Source organism: Coenobita brevimanus, chromosome 78 (assembly GCF_032717465.1).
Source record: "Coenobita brevimanus isolate Jiangsu-jjx chromosome 78, ASM3271746v2, whole genome shotgun sequence".
Classification (NCBI taxonomy): domain Eukaryota; kingdom Metazoa; phylum Arthropoda; class Malacostraca; order Decapoda; family Coenobitidae; genus Coenobita; species Coenobita brevimanus.
In genome coordinates this window covers 4,823,319-4,849,066 of record NC_137031.1, presented here as the reverse complement: position 1 = coordinate 4,849,066, position 25,748 = coordinate 4,823,319, and the positions used below count along the sequence as shown (strand labels likewise).

The 25,748-nt window shown below is 44.3% G+C and overlaps 1 protein-coding gene and 1 pseudogene across 1 annotated transcript in view; both read left to right on the top strand.

Moving 5' to 3' along the window:
• The window catches only part of LOC145408644 (organic cation transporter protein-like), a 108,066-nt gene that overhangs the window by 20,657 nt on the left and 61,661 nt on the right, over nucleotides 1–25,748 (top strand). Inside the window, exon 3 of the mRNA XM_080279328.1 lies at nucleotides 7,998–8,109. Coding sequence (XP_080135454.1) covers nucleotides 7,998–8,109 — 112 coding nt within the window. The remainder of the gene's footprint in view (nucleotides 1–7,997; nucleotides 8,110–25,748) is intronic.
• LOC145408909 (5S ribosomal RNA) lies at nucleotides 22,129–22,248 on the top strand (annotated as a pseudogene).

Below are 25,748 nucleotides of genomic sequence, written 5' to 3'. Positions count from 1 at the left end.
GGAGCTTCAGCTCTCCCTGTCATCAGCTTTCCATCCACCTTGGGAGTACTGCCCTGCTCGACTGGTGCTACAGTCTACTCCTCATGCAATCGCTGACATTCCCCTACCCCAAGATGTCCACAAAGTCCGGGCCTTCCTGGGCCTTCCTTCGTATCACCAACGATTCGTTAAGGGGTTCGCTGATACTGCCAAACCTCTCTATGACCTGACCCGGAAGGGGGAACCCTTTACTTGGACCAATGAATGACAGGAAGCATCTCAGGAACTGAAGCACAAGCTCACTACTGCCCCAATCATCGCCTTCCCCAACTACACCCTACCCTTCTGACCATGTACGGATGTTTCCCTGATAGCCATCAATGCTGTCCTTGCACAAGTGCAAGGAGGACGAGAGCACATCATTGCCTGCATCAGCCACACCCTAAATTAGACGGATCGGAACTATGCCGCCACCAAGCGGGAAAGCCTGGGCATCATCTGGGCCATGGAGCATTTCCGGGCCTATCTTTTCGGGACCCATGTCACGATTAACACTGACCACCAGTTGCTCCAATGGCTCCACTAGTCTGACACTCACAACACCCAGCTTATCAGATGGAGGGAGACCTTAGAAGAATTCGACTATGAGATCTCCTATCACCCCGGCAAACTCCACACTAATGCCAACGCACTCTCCCATCTCCCCATCCACGCACTCCAGACTGGATTGGAACTCCTTGCCCAGTGGTGCAACAAAGACTGGCCACCCTGGATCCCACCCCACTTGTTCACCAAGCTCCAACAGCAGGGCAACCATTTATTCACCCCGTTGGGGCACATCGTCCTCGTCCACAACACCACCCTAGATGCCATGAAACTCCTCCACTCTGACAATGAGATCCACCTTGGGACAAAAAGGCTCCTCCAAATTTTCAACGATATTTATTGGACCCTCAACCCCTCCCAACTAGCCAAGCAGATCACCCAATCCTTTTGGGCATGTGCACTGGGCAAGGACATCACCCACACCTCTGGCCCTTCAGGGAGCATTACTGCCCACAAACCCTGGCAGCTGCTGTCTGTGGACGTGGTAGTGCCCTTGCCACCTAAGGCATGCTACCGGTATATCATCACCTTTGTCGATACCTACTCCAAATTCCTCAATGTGTGCCCAACCAAAGAACACCACACCTTGGCCATAGCTGATACCCTAGTCCACCACGTCTTCCCCTGTTTTGGAATCCCTCAGGCCCTGCACCCGGACAACGCCCCCGAATTCACAAGCACCATCTGTTAGGAGCTAGCCGACTTACATCTCCCACTCCTCCCTGTATTGGCCACAAGGAAACGGAATTGGTGAAAGGAGCCACCGTACCCTTATGAATCAAGTACGGGCCCGAATCGAGGAAACGAAAAATTAACACTGGCCATCCCACGTTAAAATCGTCCAATGGGGTATGAACTTCTCCCCCAGGGAAGACAGGATCTCCCCACACGAGCACACGTTTGGGAAAGCTCCTCTCCTCCTTCCCCTACAATGACACCTGCAGCAACCTTCTACTCCTCAGACATCCGATCCCTTTCACCACCTCAAGAGGCGACACTCACCACCTCCAACACGGCCTAGACCTCCAACCTGATGCTGCCGCCTCCAACCCCTACAAGCCAGGTGACACTGTGATGGTGGCGAAGCTACCAGTTCCCCACAAGCTTGCCATGTGCTTCATGTACCCCTACACCATCACCCACATTCCCAACCCCTACCAAGTGACTATAGACTACAATAACACTCCCCACACCTACAGAAATTATCATGTCCACCCCTTCCGTACCCCTGCCTCTTCCACCATTTACCCCACCCACCCCAACACCTCCCCACCATCCCTCGCCACCCCAGGCTCCCCTCCCAATTCCTACAATCGCTATGTCACTCCCTCCTCCTCCCTCCCCTCCTCCCCCCTCCCCATCATTGCCGACGTCTCCCCTGATCACACCACATCACACCTCACTGCCACCCTCACCAACGCCCCAAACCCCCCCACCTCTCCACTTCCTCCCTCCCGCGCTGCCTCACCCACCCCCTGCCCACCAACCCCCACCCCAGCAACACCCACATCACCCAAGATCACGAAGCCCTCACCTGCAAACACACTGCCCCCTACCACTGCTGCCCCCACACCATCACCCCAAACTCCCCCACCCATCCACCACACCACATCATGCATGACCATAGCAACGTGAAACCATTTGCCTGCATCACCCCTGAGAACCACAGTCACCCACTTGGGCTGCATTTCACGCCCTCCCACCAGATACACCGCCACCCCATCCCCCAACCCTCACTCCCACCCCAACATCCAACCACCCAGAGCCCTCCCACTCCTAACACAACTCCTATCACCCTCATGATACACCAGGCTCAACCTTCTACCTCTATCCCCAGGGAGAACCTATGCGCAATGCCCCATCAAAAAACCACCACCACATCCCCACTCGCCAGCATTCAGCCGAGGCTCCTAACAAGACAACAACCTCCAGCCATGAAAGTAAGGCACGCCACCTGGGCACCAGCCTTCGGGGAGAAGCGCTGCATCCGCAGGCCACATCACCTACTCAAGCTCCTCCAAATGGCTGCCCAACCATCCACCCTCTTCCTCACCTGTGCCCCACACAGAAAAGACAGAATGATCAAACACTGGCCCACCCTACTACAACACCTGATGCCAGCTCAAGACACCAACACCACTAAGACTTACTACCTCCAAGCACAGGAACGTGACTCTTCCCACCTCGACAGTGGTGAAATAACAACATCCGGCAGCAGCACGACACACCCAGGAGGCGACAACGGAGGGTTAATCGGAGCGCAGGACGTCTGTGCTGTATGGGCGCAAGTCCCAAATAGCCACGTGCCTCCACTCTCTGGAACCAGCCTGACCTGAACACCTCAGCCCAGGCGCGTTACCCTCTCACCGGCCTGGCCTGCATCAGGACTGGGGTGGAGCTGAACCTTACACTCATACAGCACACTAGAGATGGCCTCCAGCTGCTCATAACAGGAGATGGCCTCCAGCCACTCCGCCCTAGAGATGGCCTCCAGCCGCTCCACCTGGACAACCCACTCCACCTGCAGAGCCTGTGACGGCCTCCAGCCACGGAGGGCACAACACTGGCGATGGCCTCCATCTGCACCCGCAGACGGGAGATGGCCTCCAGCTGCTCCATGCCTGCATGTTGCCCTTCATACGGGACTCAGGTGACGGCCTCCAGCTGCACCTCATCTGTGGTCCCATCATGAAGTTGGACCCTGGTGATGGCCTCCTGCCACACGGACAGAGTAGGGATGGCCTCCAGCCACCCTCCTGTTGCCCAAGGGACCTCAGTGATGGCCTCGAGCAGCACCAGGGAAGGAAGCTACCAAAGCCCCTTTCCTCCCCTGTGACTTCGCAATGCCCTTCCCCCTCCAGCTGTAGCAGAGATGAGTGTGGCAGTCCCCAGATGGAGAGTTTCCCGTTAGTGGACTGTTGGCGAGGCCCTGTGTTATCCCCGGGGCTATTCTCTCTGAAACCAGTGCCCAAGGAAGACCTGACACTGACAGACCCCTCCCTGGGACAATGCTGCAGCCCTGCCCTGACGGTGGAGCACCAGGAAGGGAACCGAGCCTCTGGGATCCCAACGGGGCCTCCCCAGCTCCCGGCCCAAACGACATCTCTCTCCCACCAGGCCGCTCTCCCACAGGACCCACGCCCTGTGGGTCAGACCCCTGTTCACCGCCCCTAGCACGAGGGGCCCCTCACCATGCCCAGCTACAGTCCGCAGAAGCAGACGACACCCACCCTTCCCCAAGAATGAGTGCCCCAGTGTGTTTGTAAGTGACTTATAGTGACGTACGGTGCCAGCAGAAAACGTGAAAACTCACATCCAGTGTAACAGTGGCAAGACATACCTAACCTCCCCCCCACTTGTGATTGTGCCAAGCTGTTGCGAACGTTATTTCTCCCCCCCTCCCCCACAGTGATCAGATCCACACTCAGTAAGACTCCTAGAACGCTTGCATAAGAGTGAATCAATCAATGCCCATAGAACCAGGGGCCACTAAAGTGAGAAACTGTGTACAGTGGAATATCCAGATCTAAACTCCCACCCTTAACTTTATGGCACTGGAACAGAGCCAGTGAATTGTTACTACATGTACTCACCCTGATATAATACCTATTGTGTCTATCCTGTATCCTGTGAGATACATTCAACCAGATCAGCAGCCTAGGGATTGATGTAACATAAATATTGCGAGATTGTCTGCCCGTTCCTGTAATTAAGAATTTGTGAATATATGAGTAGGTTGTTGCTCAGTTTTTATGCCCTGTTCCACTTATGTTTGTGTTCTAGCCCCAGTCTAGAAAAGAACCTAACTATAAGCCAGGCGTTTCTAGGACGGGAAGCAGCCCTAAAAACACCTCTCATATCACATCCAGATCTGTGCATCTGTGCTTACACCCTGCCTAGGCAAACTATTTCGCCTTTGTCTGTCAACTTGTACCTTTCCTTCTTGCTGGAAGTTTGCCCTCATTCAGCCAGTCCCAAAGAAGGGTGACCACTCCCAACCCTCCAACTATCGTCCAATTGCTTTAACGTCCTGTATTTCAAAAGTTTTCTAATCAATTCTCAATAGAAAAATTTTAAGGCATCTTTCCTATCACAACCTTCTTTCCGATCGTCAGTACGGGTTCCGTCAGGGACGCTCCACTGGCGATCTTCTCACCTACCTTTCAGACTCCTGGTCATCCTCCTTTCGGGACTTTGGCGAAAGCTTTGCCATTGCACTTGACATCTCAAAGGCTTTCGATCGAGTCTGGCATAAATCGTTAATTTCCAAACTGCCCTCCTACGGTTTCTATCCTTCTATCTGTGCCTTCATCGCTAGCTTCCTTTCTGGTCATTCTATAGCCGCTGTTGTAGACGGCCTTCGTTCTTCTCCTAGATCTATCAACAGTGGTGTTCCTCAGGGCTCTGTCCTATCACCAACTCTCTTCCTTTTATTCATCAATGATCTTCTAAGCTGTACATCTAACCCTATCCACTCATACGCTGATGACTCCACCCTTCACCTTTCCATTCGGTTCCCATAAAATCCATCTCAGCAGTTGCTTCAACAAACAAGGGATGAGGCTATGGCACACCTAATGTCTGACTTGGCTCGTATCTCTGAATGGGATAAAAATAATATGGTTCTTTTTAATGCATCTTAGACTCAGTTCTTACACCTATCAACCCGACAAAATCTTCCACAGGTATACCCACTAATGTTTAATAATATTCAACTTAATCCTGCATCATCCTTGAACATGCCTGGGGTTTCATTTACTCGGGACTTATCTTGGAAAGATCATATTACATCTCTTGTAAAATCTGCTTCCAAGAGATTGGGTGTGCTAAGCCGACTCCGCTCTTTCTTTATCCGTGCACAATTGTTGACTCTATACAGGGGTTTTATCCGCCCCTGTGTGGAGTACAACTCTCATGTATGGAGAGGCTCCCCACATACAGCCCTTCTCAATAGGGTGGAGTCAAAGGCTTTTCGTCTCATTAACTCTCCTCCTCTTACTGACTCCCTTCAACCTCTGTCTCTTTGCCGCACTGTTGCATCTTTATCTCTTTTCTATCGCTACTTTAATGGTCACTGCTCCTCTGAACTGTCTGCTTGCATTCCTCCACCTCTACGACGGGCGCGTAGCACCCATCTGGCAGCAAACTCTCATCCATTTTCTGTTCAACTCTCTAATGCAAAAGTTAACCGTTACTCCCAGTCTTTCATTTATGCAACAGGTCAGCTCTGGAACTGTCTCCCTCTGTCTGTATTTCCTGCTGCCTATGATCTCCAGTCTTTCAAACGCAGTGTGTCCAGGCATCTCAAAATGATCGGATCTTGAATTTGGCTCACTATTGTATTTTGTTTTTCTCTTTTAGGGAATTGTTACTGAGGGCTCATGGCCTTTGGTTCTTTCTTCCTCGTATAAAAAAACATACATACATACTGTACATACATCACTTACATCATTTCAACTCCGATATATGTACTGTACAGTAAATCATTCATCGCTGACCTGCCAACAATAAAAATTTCTTCCGTGGTTTTCTGTTTTGTGAAGGCGAATGCAGACGTGTGACTTGTAGATCGCGTTGTTTAAGGCTTTAACCCGTCACGTCCTGAGGTTTTCCGCACCTCCGTCATCCCCCAATCTCGAGGTATTTTCGAAATTTTTTGGGGGGGCTAAAATCTTTCGCTTTTGGTGAGAAACATAGAAAATTCATAGAGAAATCGCTCACCTGAGGTTTACAATACTCAATCCAGGTAGGAGTTCCTCCTTACCTGACTGGGTTTTCTAATATGCTGGCACCAAAGAAAACGAGTTCTATGGGAGGGTAACTATTTTATCCACTCATAAACAGTATTTATTTATTTACTTGGTACAAATTTATATGTAGTTCAAGAGTATATTGGTTTTCAAACAGTAATATAGGCATTATAAGCATTGTTTCACTCACTAACTCATCACCATTCATGACCTTTTTTTCCCACATTACCTGATCATCATTTCTGACTGTTTCTTCCTCTAATGCTATGTAAACACTGTCCTCCACATTGTCATCGATTGGGGAATCACTCAGGCCCTGAATATCTTTACTGGCCAGGTCACTGGTAACAGGTGAATTGCCGAGACAATGGCATGAGGAGGGGAGGAGGGAGGTTATGCGGTGTAAGGCACTGTCCCTGCTTGACATCTTGTAGAGGTATAGAGGAAGGTCTCCCGTGTATATGTATGAAAAATCATGCACGAAAATTGAAAATTGTGCAAATTAGGGACCTTGCAATTGCACGATGTACCGGTATGTCACCAGGACTGGCCAATGCAAATCGTTGCAACGTACCCATACGTCGATGGGATGAGGCGGGTTAAAAATTCTACCTTCTTGTTCCTTCAGACACCCCTTTATCTCTTAAGGCTGTCCTCTCACTTCCCTATCTTTTTATTTTTAGATTTATTTTTATACCTTTGCTTCCTCTTTCTTTCTCTCTCTCTCTCTCTCTCTCTCTCTCTCTTTCTCTCTCAGTTTCCCTTGAAGCTTATCATACATGTACAGCGTACGATACTTCTGTCCATTTTTCCTGCATCTTTTTTCCCTTCCTTTATACAGCCTTTTCTTTCTCTTCCGCTTATGTCATTTTATCATTCTCTGCCATCAACGTAATTTCTTTGTATATATTTCCCCTGACATTCTGTTCCAAACATTCCCCTGCCTCCCCCCCCCTCCCCATTTCTTTTCTCTGTCTCTAACATTCCACTTTCTTCTTTCTCTTAAAATCGAGTAACGTTTCCTTTGTTTTCATTTTTTGATTCCTTCATGCCGATGACTTATTTTTAATATCTGCAGCTACTAGGAAATTCTGTATCGCTTCAGAGAACACATTAGTCTTGGTGGGATTGATGATGGATGTATCTTTTGACAAGCCACTCCACAGCTGAATAAAACTGACATGAAGAAGCTTAGAATTATCTTTAAGAAGCGTCACTGTAGTAATTGCGATATTTATTTTTCTAGTCCCCCCCTTTTGTCTGTTTCTCCCATTATTAAGGGATTTGGACAAGAAGGAGATTATGGCTATTTTTTGCAAAGTATAGAAGACTGAGAGTACTTCACAACACTCAGAATTCTGCAATAACAGTTTGAGTGCTGATGGTATATCTCAGAGAACGAAGAGCTACCAAAAAGAAAAAGAAAAAATAATCACCGTATTTAAATGATCAAATATATGATCGTCCTCTGTGAACTCTTTGCCTATATCCTGTCGCTGCCTAAATGCCAAAGGTTATTGTATATATAGTTGGTTTAATGAAGGACTATCTAACTCTTCTTCCACAGAGACTGAAGGTTGTATAGCCCCTTGGTTCACCTTGATAAATACTGCTTGGGCTTATGGCAGCAGAGATAGCCTAAATGCAACTCTGCCATTTCAGAAACAACTGCCGCTACTACAAGAATGACACTGAAGGAGGCGTATTTGAGGAGAAGGCCTGCAGTGACTGGATATATGACAACTCCATATACACTCTCACGCTCACCTCCCAGGTACTACACACTCTTCATTACACATTAAACATGTCCATGATAATCTCCGTGTATACTGGATATAGTTTTTGTGATTTAGATACTGAGAGTTTTCTTTCTTGTACTAATGCAGGCATATATATATATGACAGAACTTGTAAACGTTTATTTCATTTGCAACTTATTACTGTAGTACAGTCAAAGACAAAGTTCATTTATGGTTCTATGGTTCCACTATGTCTACTTTGTACATAAGGCATGTCCATTTCTTTCTCCTTAATGCATCGTACTAGAGAATCACCTATGGGGAGAAAAACATATCGATCCTTCCTCAGTTTAAGAAATATTAGCCAACAGAGGTAAGTTAGCAGCAGCAGAGGTGAAATCTTTGGTGATCTTTTGTACCTGATTTACATAATAAACCCTCCCAAGCACGTTGACGCGAATCACGATCTTTGTGGTTTGACATAAATGCACAATGATGTGAATCACATGAAAAAGCAGAACAAAACGCCATCAAAAGAAAAGTTTTCAGCCGATTTACACCAAATTTGGAAGCTTTCTGGTCAGTGCGTCCCTCTTCTTCTGAGTTAAACACTTGGGAACACTGTAGAGCCTCCTTGGAGCCTGACCATAGCGAGAAACCTCAGTACCTCAAAAGGAGTCAGGCTGTAAGCCCCTATGGACTGAGTGTGATAATATATTATTTCTGAGCATATTTTGAAGTGATTTTGTCAATGGAACATAGATATACATCTTGAGAAGAAATGGTGCCCGTTATTAGTCATTAAGCCTAGGGGCAAGATGTGTGTTCACTGTAGTGGGGTTTCACCACTCTGCCTCCCCTGGGCCCTATGTTGTGACTACATTTACACATATAGTGAAGCCAGTGCCTAAACTGTATAGTGTGTGAAAGCCATAGTGGCTTGCTTTGTGATATATTGGAACTGGCATGTGTTACGTAAGCCAAAGCCATAGTGTGGAATGAGGCAGGTGTTGCCTGTATGCAGTAGTCGGGAAGGGATTATTAAAGGCATTTAGGGATGGAATTTAATAGTGATATTGTATATGCATATTAATTTGTCTGAACTATAAGGCCAACATGCTGCAAGTGTTCATGAAGGAGTGTAGTGTGTGCCAATATAGCAGTATGTTATAAATCTCGAGGCGAAGCTGCTGCATCACGGTCACGTTGTACTGTAGTAAGGAACATAAATAATTGCCGAGGTAAGGTTGGAATCATCGTGGTAGTCATGTATTTCCGTATGAATTGACGTAAAGTATATGTAAATTGAGCTGAAAGTGTTCGTCAAGGGATAATTTTAAGGTGTGTAGCGTATGTTAGTGATACCTTAGTGCCAGGTGTGTGGGGATGTAAGGACACCTAGAAACCACAGACGTCATTGAACAGGTACTGTAACTTGCTAAGACATTTAGTGAGAACTTACACTTTATGTACGATGGACGTGAAATGTGCAGCGTGTATTCGTTGTGGGATATTGTAGGTGCATAGCATAGGTCAGCGATACCTTAGCAGCAGGTGTGCGGGGATGTAAGGATGCCGTGCAATGACAGATGTCATTGAACAGGTACTGTAACTTGCTAAGACATTTAGTGAGAACTTATACTTTCTGTACAATGAACGTGAAATGTGCAGCGAGTGTCCATGAAGGAATTCTGTGGGTGCATAGCGCAGGTTGGCGATACCTTAGTGGTAGGTGTGCGGGGACGTAAGGACGCCTACTGTAGGAACCATGGACGTCATTGAACAAATACTGTAATTTGCTAAGACATATAGTGAAAACTTATACTTTATGTACAATGAACGTGAAATGTGCAGCGAGTTTCCGTGAAGGAATACTGTGGGTGCATAGCATAGGTTAGCGATACCTTAGCGGCGGGTGTGCAGGGACGTAAGGACGCCTAGGAACCACGGACATCATTGAACAGGTCCTGTAACTTGCTAAGACATTTAGTGAGAACTTATACTTTATGTACAATGAACGTGAAATGTGCAGCGACTGATGATTGTGGGATATTGTGGGTGAGTAGCATACAGTAGGTTAGCGATACCTTAGCAGCAGGTGTGTGGGGATGTAAGGAGGCCTAGGAACCATGGACGTCATTGAATAGGTATTGTAAATTGCGAGGACATTTAGTGAAAACTTAAACTTTATGTACAATGAACGTGCAATGTGCAGCAAATGTCCGTGAAGGAACTCTGTGGATGCGTAGTGTAGGTAAGTGATACCTTAGCGGCAGGTGTGTGGGGACATAAGGACGCTTAGCACCCTTGTGCGTAATTGAACAGGTACTGTAATTTGCTAAGACATCTGTTGATTATTTATGATTTATATAAAATGTTTGTGATATGTGTCACGAGTGTTCATTGTGGGTGTGTAGCATACGTCAGCGATACGTTAGTGGCTGGTGTGCAGGTGACGTAAGGACGCTGGGCAATGATGGACGTCAGTGGACAGGTACCGTACCTTGCTAAGACAATTGTTGATTATTTATGATAATTTTTGTGATATAATATGTCATAAGTGCTCGTAAAGAGATAGTATCATGTGTTGGGGAAACCTTGGGGAAAGAAGGAATATATATTGTTACGGAACAGAGAAAGATAATGTACACATTAAGTGAGAATACTAAGAGTCACTACTGTCCCGTAAAGTTCCAGGTTCAAAACAAAAGAGTTAGGTAAAATTTCAAGTTAAAGTTTAATGCTCAAACTAACAACAAAACATTCAGGACTCATAAGGATAATGTAATGGCAAATAAACAGGTTAAATATATGGTTAACTGCAATAGCCTCTGTTAACACGAAATTAGCGAGAGTAAATTTATCAAAGTCAGCCCTGTTAAAATGAGATACCAGATAGTACTCAGTGAATGCCAGATATATTATTACAGATTCAAAATATTATTAATGATGGCTGACAAGAACCTTACATAAATTACAAAAACCTTACTAGGCCCAAGAATTAACCTCATGCTACACAGTACAAGAAAAAATACAACAGTTATACTCAAATTACACACAGCTGCTAGATGTTTGGAGATTTCTTGAGCACTCACAATAATAATATCAGTACAGGGGAGGACAGAGATGTGAACAAAATGAGGAGCAGATCTAAGTGGCAATGATGCAGAGACTGAGCTCATTATATAGGGGCCAGCAGAGCTTGATACAACTTGTAAGGATGCGCAAATGAAGCCATGGGGACAAAGAGTTGACAATCCCACACTCAACAACAGAAATGACGACTTACTCTACTATAACGGTAGAAGGGGGGAACTGAGGCAGAAAACGCTCGTGATCAAACATGCAGCATACTGTGCGTTAAAATTACACAAAGGATGATGAAATCATAGGCTATGTAACACCTCCCCACAAAGAAAAAAGAAATTTACAAAGGAAATTTCTTATTACTCTAAAACAATCTGTATATGGCATTACAGAACATGCAAAAGTCTTTCCTAATGTTACAAAACATGAGATCTCCCTAGCACGTTCAGTCATAGGTACTTGCCAGTATCCCTTTAACAAATCAAACTTACTTATGTACCTAGCCTTTCCGATCTTGTCTATGCAATCTTCCACACCAGGGAGAGGGTAGGTGTATGTTTCAGTTATCTGACCAACACGTCTGCAATCGATGCAAAGCCTCTGTGACCCACCTGGCTTAGGGACCAGAGTGACAGGAGAACTCCACTCGCTCTGACAGGGCTCAATCATCCTGTTGTCCAACAGGCAGCCAAGCTCCTTCTGGACGAGAGGAACTTTCACTGGGCTCACACGGCAAGGAGGCAATCCAATTGGCTTCGCGTCTCCAACATCGACATCACGCATCAACACAGTGGCTCTTCCTGGAGTGGCACGGAACACCTGCGGGCACTCCCACAGTAATGCCGAAAACTCCTGCCCTTCCTCGGGAGGTAGATGAGAAAGCATAGTCTGGAGATCATTCATGATATCAGGATTCTTCCCCAAACTATCACTCAGGCTCATACTGCATGGGAGAGCTTCACTTGCAGACTCGGGTGGAACAGCTACAGTGCAGACTGGATTATTTTCGTCCCGCCTGTGATATAACTTTAGCATGTTGATGTGACATAGTTGCTTGTTCTTTCCACGATCTGGTGTGGCGATGACATAGTTGACATCACTGAGTTTCTTCTCCACGAAATAAGGACCACTAAACTTGGCTTGAAGAGGTTGCCCATGAACTGGTAGCAGAATCAAAACCTGATCTCCTGGCTGAAAGTGGCGTAACCTGGACTTCTTATCATACCAAGTCTTCATCTTCTCCTGAGCAGCTCCTAAATTCTCTCTCGCCAGTTGTAAAGCAGTGGACAGCCGTTCTTTGAACTTCATCACATACTCCAGCAGGTTGACGTCATCTTCCTCCGACAGCCAGCATTCCTTGAGTAACTTAAGGGGTCCTCTTACTTCATGGCCAAACAGTAGTTCAAAAGGTGAGAAGCCCAATGATTCATTTGGAGATTCTCCTGCGGCAAATACAACAAATGGAAGACCTTTATCCCAGTCTTTCTGATGTTCCAAACAGTATTTCTTGAGCATCGATTTGAGTGTTTGATGATATCTCTCCAACGCTCCCTGGGTCTGGGGATGGTAAGCTGAAGACGTGATCTGGGTGATGCCCAACTCTTTCAGAGACTGCTTGAAAACATTTGACATGAAATTACTTCCCCGGTCTGACTGTACCTCCTTGGGCAGACCAAACTTGGTGAAGAACCCCAGCATTTCCTTAAACACCGCGGGCTTGTTTACCAATAACTTGCGTGTGCCGCGGGGTTATTTGGGCTCCGACAGACTCTCAAAAAATATTTGCCAAAAATCAGTTATTAGTCCTAGAATAATAAAATTACATATGCTTATGGCACATACCTTCAGCTTTCTTCTGGAATGATTGTTGAGCCTTCGTCGGTTACCGTAGGACTTGTGGAGACCTCTGAAGTTGGGTAACGAAGTCTCCACTTTACACTTCCCGACAACCCGTAATATGATTACCACAGCCAGATACAAACACTATAAACACTATTCTACAATTTCCAAGTAGTTTGAGATCCATACTAAAAAAAAAAACCCATTGTGAAAGCAATGGAAATTACGAGCGCGTCTGATCGTCGCACTGGCACTAGTTCGCTCATGGTAGTCTGTCATTTATTATTCATAAAACCCCTCACACTTTATATTTCTATTACTATATAACACTTATATATATCTACAGTCTTTATCCATAAGTTTCCTTCAGTAGTATTAGTTTATTGTCATTGTAGGGATTCAATTTCTTTCAGTAAAATACGTAGCATTCACTTTCTCATCTTGTATACTGGCATTGAGAGTGAATGTCACTTTCATCTTCACTCTCATAACTCATAGCATTCAGACATGCTAGAGTGAAACTTTCACTTTCATTACTCCTAGTATATACTCGTATTCTTATAATACTACTCATTTACATTTCTATTTACGTTCTCTATTTTATTTACGTTATTTACATTTCTATTTTATTTACACTGTGTTGTGCACTGTCACTTGAAATAACTTATAAAACTATTTTCCATTGTTCACGTATATTTACATTCATTACTTTCACTTGCTGTTTACACATTATTTACACATTATTTACAATTCCACTTGCACTGTTTTACTCAATAGAAAGATCGTAGTCACTCTTTTATCAATTGTCAGCCCTTTACCTCTTTCCACACGAGGTTTAGTAGGGGTAAAGGTCACAGAACCATTTGCATGGGGGTGAAAAAAGGCCTTGAAGTCAGCAAGTTGAAACATACGTCCTCTCACTTCGGAAGATGAGACTACACTGATAACGCAGGGGCAGCCTAGAGGCCTGCTTTAGGGGTTATTCAGAGTTACCAATATTACTTCTTGAAACAGCTAAGTCTAGCACTGATATGATTGGCAGGAAATCTAGACAATACATTATAAATTTGGTAGTTCCAGGTGAATGTAAATATTCTCCCTTCCCTCCTTACATTTATATTTATTACGAAAATAGATTAGAGGCCTACTTAGGAGATATATAATCAGAGCTACCAATGTTAAATCTTGAAACAGCTTTGTGTAGCACTGATATGATTGGCAGGAAATCTAGACAATACATTATAAATTAGGTGGTTCCAGGTGAATGTAAATATCACTTAGGGTTCTCCCTTCTCTCCTTACATGTATATTTATTACGAAAATAGATTATACAGCATATTTCAAGGGGAAAAAAACAGCGAAAATTAGCGAACGAGTGCACGTGAGGTGTTGTCAGGTGATAATTAGCCAATTCCAGGTGTATGGCACTCTCACTTACCTGATTTCTTTCTTGTATATATTATTTGGTATAAGAATACGTCATAGGGCTTATTTCAATGGATGAAATCAGTGAAAAATTCCAGGGAAGATTTACTTAGCGTAGCATGGCCGGGAAGGCGAGAGCATAGGGTAATGGAGGGGGGGTAGGGAGGGGAGTCAAGAACGGGGAGAAATGGCTAAATTGTCAACAATGGATGGGAGTACAGATGAGATTAGGAGTGCTGACTAGTGTTGGACATTGTCAGTACTGATAGATGATACAAGCCCCCACTTGAAAGCCCGGGTGAATTCAAAATAACACAGAATCACAAAAGCGACGCCCCGCGGTATGATCCCTTGCTCCCAAGCGTCACGAAAGTGACGCCCCGCGGTTAAGGGGTTAACCACGTTCTTTGCTGAGATATTTCTAAGTGGAATGGCTTCAGGATAACGAGTAGCCATATCAATAAGGGTCAACACATAAGAAAATCCTGAAGAAGTCTTAGGAAGAGGGCCCACAATATCCACCAACACACGGGTGAAAGGCGCCTCAAAAGGAGGAATGGGAACTAGAGGTGCAACCTTTTCAGTCTGATTACACTTCCCCACAACTTGACAGGTGTGACAAGACTTACAATACCAGGAAACATCCCTGAAGATACCTGGCCAGTAGAAGTGTTTCAAAATGCGTGCCACAGTCTTCCTCACTCCAAGGTGTCCTGCCAAACTGGAATCATGAGCCACTCGAATGATATCCTGCCTACAAACACGAGGGATGACAACTTGATGTACAACCTCCCATTCACAGTTGGCTGATGCTGTTGGGGGTCTCCACTTCCTCATAAGTACTCCTGACTTTACATAATAACAAGTAGAAGCACCGGCTGACTCTTCTTCACTGTAAGCAGAGTTAGCTAGACCTTTCAACTCAGGGTCAGCAACCTGCAACTCAACCAACTCTTGACGAGACAAATTATCAACACTACGGGGTACTGCCTCATCTTGTGAGTGGTCCAAATTAACAAGAAAAGTGTCAGCTAGGATAACATCATCATCATCATTATCCTCTAAATCACCAGTAACTTTAGACTTAGCCCTAGTGACAGCACATGCAGGGAACACATCAGGGACATCACAATCCTGGGACACAGCCACTGGCTCACTAGACAACTGAGGAGCTGGACACACTTGACTTCCACCAATATCATTTCCAAGTAAGAAAGTTACACCTGACATTGGGAGTGTCTCAACCAACCCAACCATAACGGAACCATTAACAAAACCAGACTCTAAATTCACTCTGCACAGAGGGACAGAGAAGTAATTATTCCCTACACCTTGTAAGATTACAGTTTCATCAGAGGAATTAACATTAGAGCCTAGAACACTGGTCAGCATAAGGGATTGGCAAGCACCTGTATCACGATATATTTTAACTGATTTCCTGTCATTACTGTCCAGAGGACTGACAAAACCATCAGACATTAAATTAGCACATGAACTCTTGAGAGTGTCACCCACGTTACTGCTCAAAAGAGGAGCTCCATCATGAGAATTTAAGTTATCCCTCAAAGCAGGTTCAGTTAACTCAGTTAAAGAATTCTGGGAACTCTCAAGAGTGAACACTAGACCAATTGACTGAATATTTAAAGACTCCTTTTTGTTCACATCACGCTGTCTCCTGAAACATTTCTCCGTAGTATGACCAAGCTTACTACAATAAGTACATTTACTTTTCTGAAATCTAGAGGTGAAGCTGGTATTTACTTCCTGAGAAACATCATCTTTATTCTCTTTCCTGTTACCTGTACTCTGAGTAGAGGCAACGTACTTACTCTCAGCTTTCCCTTTTTCTCTAGAATATCTCTTGTGAGTGAGAACATACTCATCAGCTAAAACTGCAGCATCAGACAAATTATCTATTCTTTTCTCATCAAGATATAGGCTTACATCTTTACTAATACACCTTTTGAAGTCCTCCAGCAAAATCATCTGCTTAAATTTGTCAAAATCAGAATCCACATTCTTAGAATTTAACCACTGCTCTAACAGATCTTCTTTGATTTTTGCATACTCAACATGGGATTGCTTATCTTGCTTGTAAGTTGTCCTAAATTTTACTCTATAGGCTTCAGGAACAAGCTCATAGGCCTTAAGAATCAAGCTCTTAACTACATCATAATTATCAGATTGATCCTGAGGCAAAGATGCATAAATTACTTGAGCTTTACCGGTGAGAACAGTTTGAAGGAGTACTGGCCAATTCTGTTTGGGCCAATTAAAACCTGTAGCTACCCTCTCAAACAACTGAAAATACTTTGTTAAATCAGATTCATTAAAAGGAGGGACAAGTTTAACATTCTTAGCCACATCAAAATCATCAGAGCTAGATGATCCAGTTCCACCTTGGTTCATGCGATACTCAAGGTCTGCCTGAATCCTAGCAAGTTCAACTTGTGCCTCAGCCTCCTTAGAAGGTGCTTGAAATTCAGCCTCCTTAGCCTGAGCCTCCTGCAGGGCTAGCTGTAACTTAGCTAATTCAATCTGCGTTTGCTCATTTGGAGGAGTTACATTAAACAAGCTTTCATTAATCATGTCAACAATTTGATCTTTAGAATGATGAGAGCGAACAGCAATTCCCAATTGTTGAGCAACAAGCTTAAGTTCATTCTTTGTTCTGTTTTCCACATCACACACTGTTTGCACATTTGACAAAAAATCTTTGGCTTCATCAAGTGTAGTAATAGTAGACATCATGAATAAGTAATAGTCACAAAATATCGAGCAATATCCTTATGATAATATCCTGAATATCCTGATAAGAGGTCGCCAAATTTATGTTACGGAACAGAGAAAGATAACATACACTTTAAGTGAGAATACTAAGAGTCACTACTGTCCCGTAAAGTTCCAGGTTCAAAACAAAAGAGTTAGGTAAAATTACAAGTTAAAGTTTAATGCTCAAACTAACAACAAAACATTCAGGACTCATAAGGATAATGTAATGGCAAATAAACAGGTTAAATATATGGTTAACTGCAATAGCCTCTGTTAACACGAAATTAGCGAGAGTAAATTTATCTAAGTCAGCCCTGTTAAAATGAGATACCAGATAGTACTCAGTGAATGCCAGATATATTATTACAGATTCAAAATATTATTAATGATGGCTGACAAGAACCTTACATAAATTACAAAAACCTTACTAGGCCCAAGAATTAACCTCATGCTACACAGTACAAGAAAAAATACAACAGTTATACTCAAATTACACACAGCTGCTAGATGTTTCGAGATTTCTTGAATACTCACAATAATAATATCAGTACAGGGGAGGACAGAGATGTGAACAAAATGAGGAGCAGATCTAAGTGGCAATGATGCAGAGACTGAGCTCATTATATAGGGGCCAGCAGAGCTTGATACAACTTGTAAGAAGGACGCGCAAATGAAGCCATGGGGACAAAGAGTTGACAATCCCGCACTCAACAACAGAAATGACGACTTACTCTACTATAACGGTAGAAGGGGGGAACTGAGGCAGAACACGCTCGTGATCAAACATGCAGCAAACTGTGCGTTCAAATTACACAAAGGATGATGAAATCATAGGCTATGTAACAATATATATATATATATATATATATATATATATATATATATATATATATATATATATATGTGTGTGTGTGTGTGTGTGTGTTTGTGTGTGGCACACACCCATGGACGACAGTGGACAGGTATTACACTGTGCAAAGACACTGAAAAGTTATCGTATATGTGAACTGTTCATAAATGGTGCAACGATTGGTCGTATGAAAAGATATAACATCACTTGTGTAGTGCTACTCTCAATGGAAGGTGTTGCATGACAGTGAAAAATATCTCTTGTTTTTCAGCTGCGAACCTAAAGCTCATATTGGACTTTCTGTGTGTCAGTGCTTGCCACAATGGAGAAGAAGGGTTTGTCTTCTGAGAGGTGGCAGAAGGTTCTCTTCGAGGAGGAGCAGCTGAGCGATGCTTCAAAAGGGGAGGTCTGGGATGATGTCCCGCGCCATTCCCATTGGGAGGCTTTGCCCTGACCCCTACCACCAAGGGAGCAGAATCCACCACCAGTCTTGGGACCATCAGCCCAGCCATCGTTTTCACTTGGATGACAGGCATCGCATTTGCTCAGACCTCTCGCTTCAGCAGCCATCACGGTCTCTCACTTCTAGCCTCGAGTTCCCCCTTGGCCGAGCCCATGTCACCGGTAGCAGGGCCTAGTTACATGACACTAGTACCTGCATGCAGTGCAGTGTCTGCAGTGCAACTGGTGAAGGATGTGACTGTGTCGTTGTCCCCTGCCCAGCCGACAAGGGCGTTGTCTCCGACAGCATTCATACCCCCCCACTTTTTGCAGCAGGATGAGGCAGCCTTGTCACTGTCATTGTCAGAGCCTTCACCACCTCGACAAGGCTGGCGTGGTCCATGGCCCGGCTATGGGGGGTGGCCAAGGGGAGGCCGAGGAGGCAGGAGGATGTCAGTAGGCCGACTCACTGCCACCACTGCGGGCTCATGGCCTTTGGTTCCTTCTTCCTCACATTAAAAAAAAAAAAAAAAGGGTTCCTGGGGCTCTACTTCTTCAGGGGGGTGGTCAATTTGCCGACCATCAGGCACTACTGGAGGAGATCCTGTATCCATAATTACCCCTTTTTCCAGCGAGTGATGAGTGAGAGGCATTTCAGGGCTATCCTGGACCACTTCCACACCTTCAACTCACTTGCTATACCCCAGGACAATCACGATCGGCTCATCAGGGTTTGCACGGTGATGGAGTACCTCCTTCAACAGTTCCAGGACACATACCTACCCGAGTAGCACCTCAGCCTGGACAAGGGCTCGCTGGTGTGGAAGGGGTGCCTCAGCTTCCACGTCTGCAACCCCATGAAGCCCTCAAAGTACTCCATCAAGTTTTATATCCTGGCTGAGGCTTCCTCGGGGTTCATCTGGAACTTTGAGGTGTATGTGGGGCAGAAGGAGGTGCTGGAGACCACCATTTGGAGCCTCATAGAACCGCTAAAAGATCAGGGATACAAAGTTTACATGGACAACTATTATAATTCTGTATCCCTGTGTGAACACCTCTTCAGTGCAGGAACCGATGTGTGTGGGACCCTACACCTGGCAAGAGGAGCACCAAAGCGGCTGCAGGACATTGCCAGGACCAAGAACCTGCCAGAGGGGGGCATGGCAGCAATGCACAAGGTCAACATGATGGTGTTGCTGTGGAAGGACAAGCACATTGTCAACATGGTCTCCACCTTCCACAGCACAAGCACTGTCCAGAAGCAGGTTCGAGGGAAGACCAGGGGTCCTGACATGAGGACAACCTATGTCTAGAAGACCATGGGCAAGCCCATTGTGGTGGAGGACAACAATTGAAACATGGGTGGGGTGGACCACTTCGAGAAGATGGTCCAGTATTATCCCATCCAGCAGCAAACCGTGAAATGGACCAAGAAGATCGCCTTTTATTTCATCCAGATGGCCGTTTTCAACGTGTTCACTCTGTACAAGAAGGCTCACGTGGGTCAGTCAGTCTGCTGGAATTTGTCGAGGAGATAGTTGACAAGCTCCTCCACTTTGATGAAGCAGAGTGGCCCACATCAGGGCACGTCATCCACCATGCCCCTGACCTTCCAACCCGATGGCCAGCAGGACCTGCAGCAGCACCAGCACAGGTGCCAGCACCATCGTCTGCTGGGCCAGAACCGTCTCCTGGACCAGCACCAGAACAGATGCCAACACCACCATCTCAAAGAGAAGGATCAGCACAGGAGCCAATCCCACCATCGCCTGCAGGACCAGAACGGGTGCCGAGACGACCATCTGCAGTAGTTTCTGGTCTGTCGGGAGAACCTGCTGCCACTGCCATGCCCGGCCCTGCAACTGCACCTCCAGGGCGACAGGACTGGGGAAGACTAGGAGGACATCCAACTAAGCATCGGAGAGTCATCAACAACAGAGTGCAGCTGGATCACACACTGGGAGAGGATCCCCAACCGGAGGAGGCTCCAGTGCTCCCTGTGTGCCCTGGCGAAGGTAAAGAGAGTCACATGTCACATGTGCCCTGTTTGTTATGCGCTGCTTTGCGTGGGTGAATGCTTCGAACGGCACCATACCAAGCAAAGTATTCCCTAGTGGAACATACACACACACACACATACACACACACACACACACTACATAACTCCTCACCTTCAAATCCCACAAGGTCTGCAGCTCAACACTCCTGGAGGAAGTGAGTTTTCCAAATTTTGTTGATTTCTATATTGACCTATGATCAATACCCCTAGATTTTTCACACACATAACCATTTTCTTCTATATATTACACATATGACAGAAAGTACAGCTTCATTAGCAGTAACTAGAAGAAAGTAGTGTTCATGTCTAGTAGGTTATAAAACAATCCTTGAAGATTTTACAGTCTGTACATAAAAAAAAAAAAAAAGAAGAAGAAAGGCTTTGGGAGCATAGTCTTCAGGCAAAAGGGGGGGGGAAGACAGTGTTTTTATTTTCCCGCTTAAGTAAAACTAGGTAGCGATCTGAAGAGTAATCTAGCTTTGACGTCCTATTACTTGAAAACTATTGTATGTATCAACTTCCTGTAAGAACCATGATAAAGATCAGTGAATTATATGTATGTTCATTACCAAAATATAAGCCTTTGGGAGCATATTTTGTAGGAAGAGGTGGGGAAAGAGAGTGTTTTTTTTTTCTCGCTTGCGGTAAAAGTAACAAGGGCTTGGAGGAGTAATCTCACTTTGTCGGCCAATTACTCGAAAATTATTGGACGTATCGATTTCCTGTAAGAACAATGATAAAGAGCAGTAAATTCTACATATGTACAGTACATAACAATGTAATATGTATGATAAAAAGTCGTTGTTACCTAGACGGGAATATAGCGTTTGCTGTGTGTGCATGACAAAAGTGCCGCATGGGCGTGAGTACCCAGTCGTTTTTTGTGAAATTCTCGGAATCTATGAGGCCTATCAAAAAACGGTGGTTACCATGAGAAAGTTCATGAATTTCTACACAACATTAAGAAATAAAAAAATAAGGTGTATAAGAAAAGTTTTGTGGTAGAGCTGCCTGTACAAAAATCATTTATTTTATGGCTTTCAGTTTTTGGCTATTTTCTCGAAAACTGCAAATCGTATCACAACCGGATATTTTTCAGTTGAAAACTGATGAAATTCCCTATCAAAATCTCTAATAACATTTTTCTGTATGATGGAAAGCATTCGAATGGTGATGTTGGGAAGTGAGAATGGCGTTGCAAAATGTTTATTCACTGCCGCCTAATGTAGTTTTAATTATTTATTTTTTTGTGCTTACCAGCTAGAACAAACATCGACGAATAAGATGATATAGGTTTCATGGCAGTATACTGAGGTTTGAGTAGCGACAATAAGGCAAGAATACGTGTTTTCAGCAGTGCGTGGGCGAGCTGGCCGGGTGGCCAGTCGAGTAAAATCATGTGCTGTGAAACTTACTGAAACTTATGCGTGCACGAGAGGGTAAATATGACAGATTCTTACTGCTGTAAAGGATAACATATAATTTTTCATTATTAGCTAATTGGTTTTGTGATACTTGTCTTGGAAATGCCTCTGAACTTATGTACGAACAGTGCCGCATGTTCATTTTATATATATATATGCCAACGGCCATACCACGTTGAGTACACCGCTTCCCGTCCGATCAGCGAAGTTAAGCAACGTTGGGTCTGGTTAATACTTGGATGGGTGACCGCCTGGGAATATTAGGACTCCATATTATAATTACAAATCATAATAGATAGATAGATAAATAGATAGATAGACAGCTCTATGCGAGCCTGGGAATGGGAAATGATCTTGCAAGTTACACTGAGGAAAAACTGACGACAGATTATAAAGCAGCCAGTAAGGAGATGATGCAGTTAGTTGTCAGCAATTCACCGGTGAACAAAGCCTTGTTGACCATACACACACATACACACATACTCACACACAGGCTTCTAGAACTTTCCAATCACAAGGAACACACGTGATACGTCTCCTGTTTTACCAGAATTTGGGAAAGAGAAGTCAGAAGGAAGCTAGTGATAGAACAGACAGGTCGCAGGGAGAAGGGCTTAGCAACTTGAGAGAGAGACAGAGAGCGAGACAGAGAGATAGCTAGCGGGACTCTACTTTATACTTCGCTCTGTGTGAGAGACTTGTTAATATTTCCAAGACAAATAAAAATAGTCCCATACTATTCTTTACCTCTCCTGTCACTACATGACAAAAGGGAAAGAAGATTATCTACTCACGAAGCTACTCAAGTATAACAACCGCTCGTCCACAAGTCTAATATATATAACTTCTCTACAAGTAACTACAAAGTCTTTTATGACATTTGGTAGCAGCGAACGTATACGAGCCTCGTCTACGAATCAACATTGAATTCCTACAAAATATCAAGATTGAAAACAAGAATACCTCTCACAACCAACAACTCACAAATAGCTCCTGACAGTTCTCTCTAACCCCCCCTCTGTCTCCCCGATTATCATGCTGATGCAGAGGTGAAGAGGTCACAGGACGCCTTGCAAGTAGTTTAACAATATATTGATACAAACAATCTTGTAACTTCTACGACGAACCAGCGAACTACAACCATCTACAATCAACTACAAGTAACAACTCTACGAGTCGTCTGTATAATCTTCTACACGCACCTACAAGTAGCAGCAGTCTTCATCCTACAACGAGTAAATCACAAGAGAAAAGGACCGAGAAAACATCGACAAAGAAAAACGGAACAAACAAACGAAGAGTGAGACATGACTCATAACCACCAGACCTCACCCTCCTTTCTCTGCTACATCCACCCAACTTCCACTGCTGACACAGGAGTCAAGAGGTCAAGACGACGAAGCAAATACCAAGTCCATATTCACAACTCATCTTACTCACTCATCTTCACTCAAGTTACTCATCGCTACTCATTCACTCACCACAGCTACCAGTGTGGGAAGCCGACGTCACCATGTGCTGAGATGACATCACAACGCGAGTCTGCCATGCCAAGCAACGTGTGACTGACACCAGGCACCTCTCACCCACTACTCATTACTCATTATTCACATAGCTCCTACTCATACTCATTTATTTTCACAGTTAAGTTGGAAATTCGATGTTCTATGCTGCGGTTTGCCTGGGACAGCTGTTAACCACCACAAGCACCAGGCCATGGAATTTCCTGAGTCATATCGTCCATCAACACACCACTAGAATTATCAAGAGATCTTCAATCAAACCTGTATTTTTCTTCCGAGATCGACTTTTGTATCGACACACCTCTACGATCTGTATCAAGTGGGTATAATTATACTTACTCATTTCTTCTCAGTGCTAAAATTAGCTATATTCAACTTTTTTTTTTTACTTATTTCCATATATACACTCATACACTCACTATCTATCATTTATTTCAACTTATTTACTCATCTATTTTGTTAGGACATAAATAAACAAGAGGCGTATTTCATAACACCATATCTTAATGACAGGAATATTTTCGCCACCACCCACGTTAATACCAGATGGCACACAATTTGCCACAACAACAGTCTCACAATTAAGAGAGCACCAAGGCAACACACCAGATGACACACAAATTGCCACAACAGACTCACAATTAAGAGAGCCCCAAGGCAACCCACCCCTTGTACAAACCTCACCACACACTAAAGATCAAGAAACAAATACAGCAGTTTCCGATGATGAGTGGGAAATCCCCTCTGACGTAGCAAGTGCGGACTTTGTCGCTGACTGGCACACGTATGCCAATATACTTAACAGGGTTCACCGGTCCGCTCGTACATATTCCACCATTCCCTCACACAACGATAAACACGTCCAAGTTGAATTAACAGAGCAAACAGTAAAAATGAATCAAGAAACAAATACCGCTGATCTAACAACCACACCTCACGTGTTTGTGTATCACGAGGATAAAACTGCCCCAAAATTCTCTGGCACAGACAAAGATCGCATTGATGTCATTTCATTAGTCAGTCAGTGCAAACAAATGTTCATCAAGCGCCACATACTAGATGAACAAGAGAAAATTGCTATTTTTTCATCTTGCATAAGCCAGGAAAGATGTCCAGCGAGCAACTTGCTTCGCTCAGACAAGCTCCATCGTCCTAGGACATATGATGAATTTAAAACTGAATTTTAGAAGAAATTTTCTGGAGGTATGAACTTCTTGCCAGGTATAATTCCAGAATTACATAAAATTGTAGATCTTGTAAGGGAGCACACTACAAACCATGTGCCCAGTGAAATAACTGCTGATGTCTCCACAATCAAGAGAACATTATTAGTTACTTTGGAAATTTCTAATTGGATAACAGATGATGGAAAGATGTCCCCAGACCTCGTCGTGGACATCATTGGTTATGTAGCTGCCTTGTGTAAATTACCTGATAGGACCCTTAAGATCGCCAAGACGGTCGCGTACACCCGAGGAATGTGCTTGCTAGACTTAATGAACGAGGTAGAGATGCAGTGCAGTAAAGCAGGTATGGTAGACACACTTGCACATTCTGGTAGAATGAGGGTACCTGAGACAGTATCAGCTGTGAAAACATCTACACCGACCCCAAACAGAGAACAAAATCGATCGCGACCAGAAATCAGGCAGGCCAAACAACCAAACATGACAAGGCCTCGTTCACAGACGCCTTCCTACATGCAGTTTCATAAGTTTTCGCGCAGCCCGAGCAGGTCTCGCGCCATAAACAACACTTCTTATGGGAAATCATATCGTAGGTCACAGTCTAGGGATAGGTCCATTCTATGTCATTATTGTGCAAAACCAGGACACACAAGGTATGAATGCTTTATCAAGGCAAAAGAGGACACACAAAAGACACAAGGATTTGGTCCTTACTGTAGGCATCATAGATACCAAGGGCACTGGACCAGTGATTGCAAAACAGTAGAAAAAATTGTGTCTATGTTCAAATCGGGGGAAGACCAAGTCATGACAAAAAACGAACAAACGTAAAGAAAAACAAGGCTAAACTTCACATAGGAGGCATGTTGGGAAATGAGTGTATCTTGATACCAGCTGTATGTGAGGATCAAAACGTTTCCTTATTTTTAGATACAGGCTCTCCAGTGAACTTAATAACACATGAATAACTAAATAGAATTCTTAAAAATAAAAGGAAAGTAATTTTTCTGGATGAAGCTGATTTAGATTTATACACAGTAGATGGACAAGAGATTACAGTGAAGGGT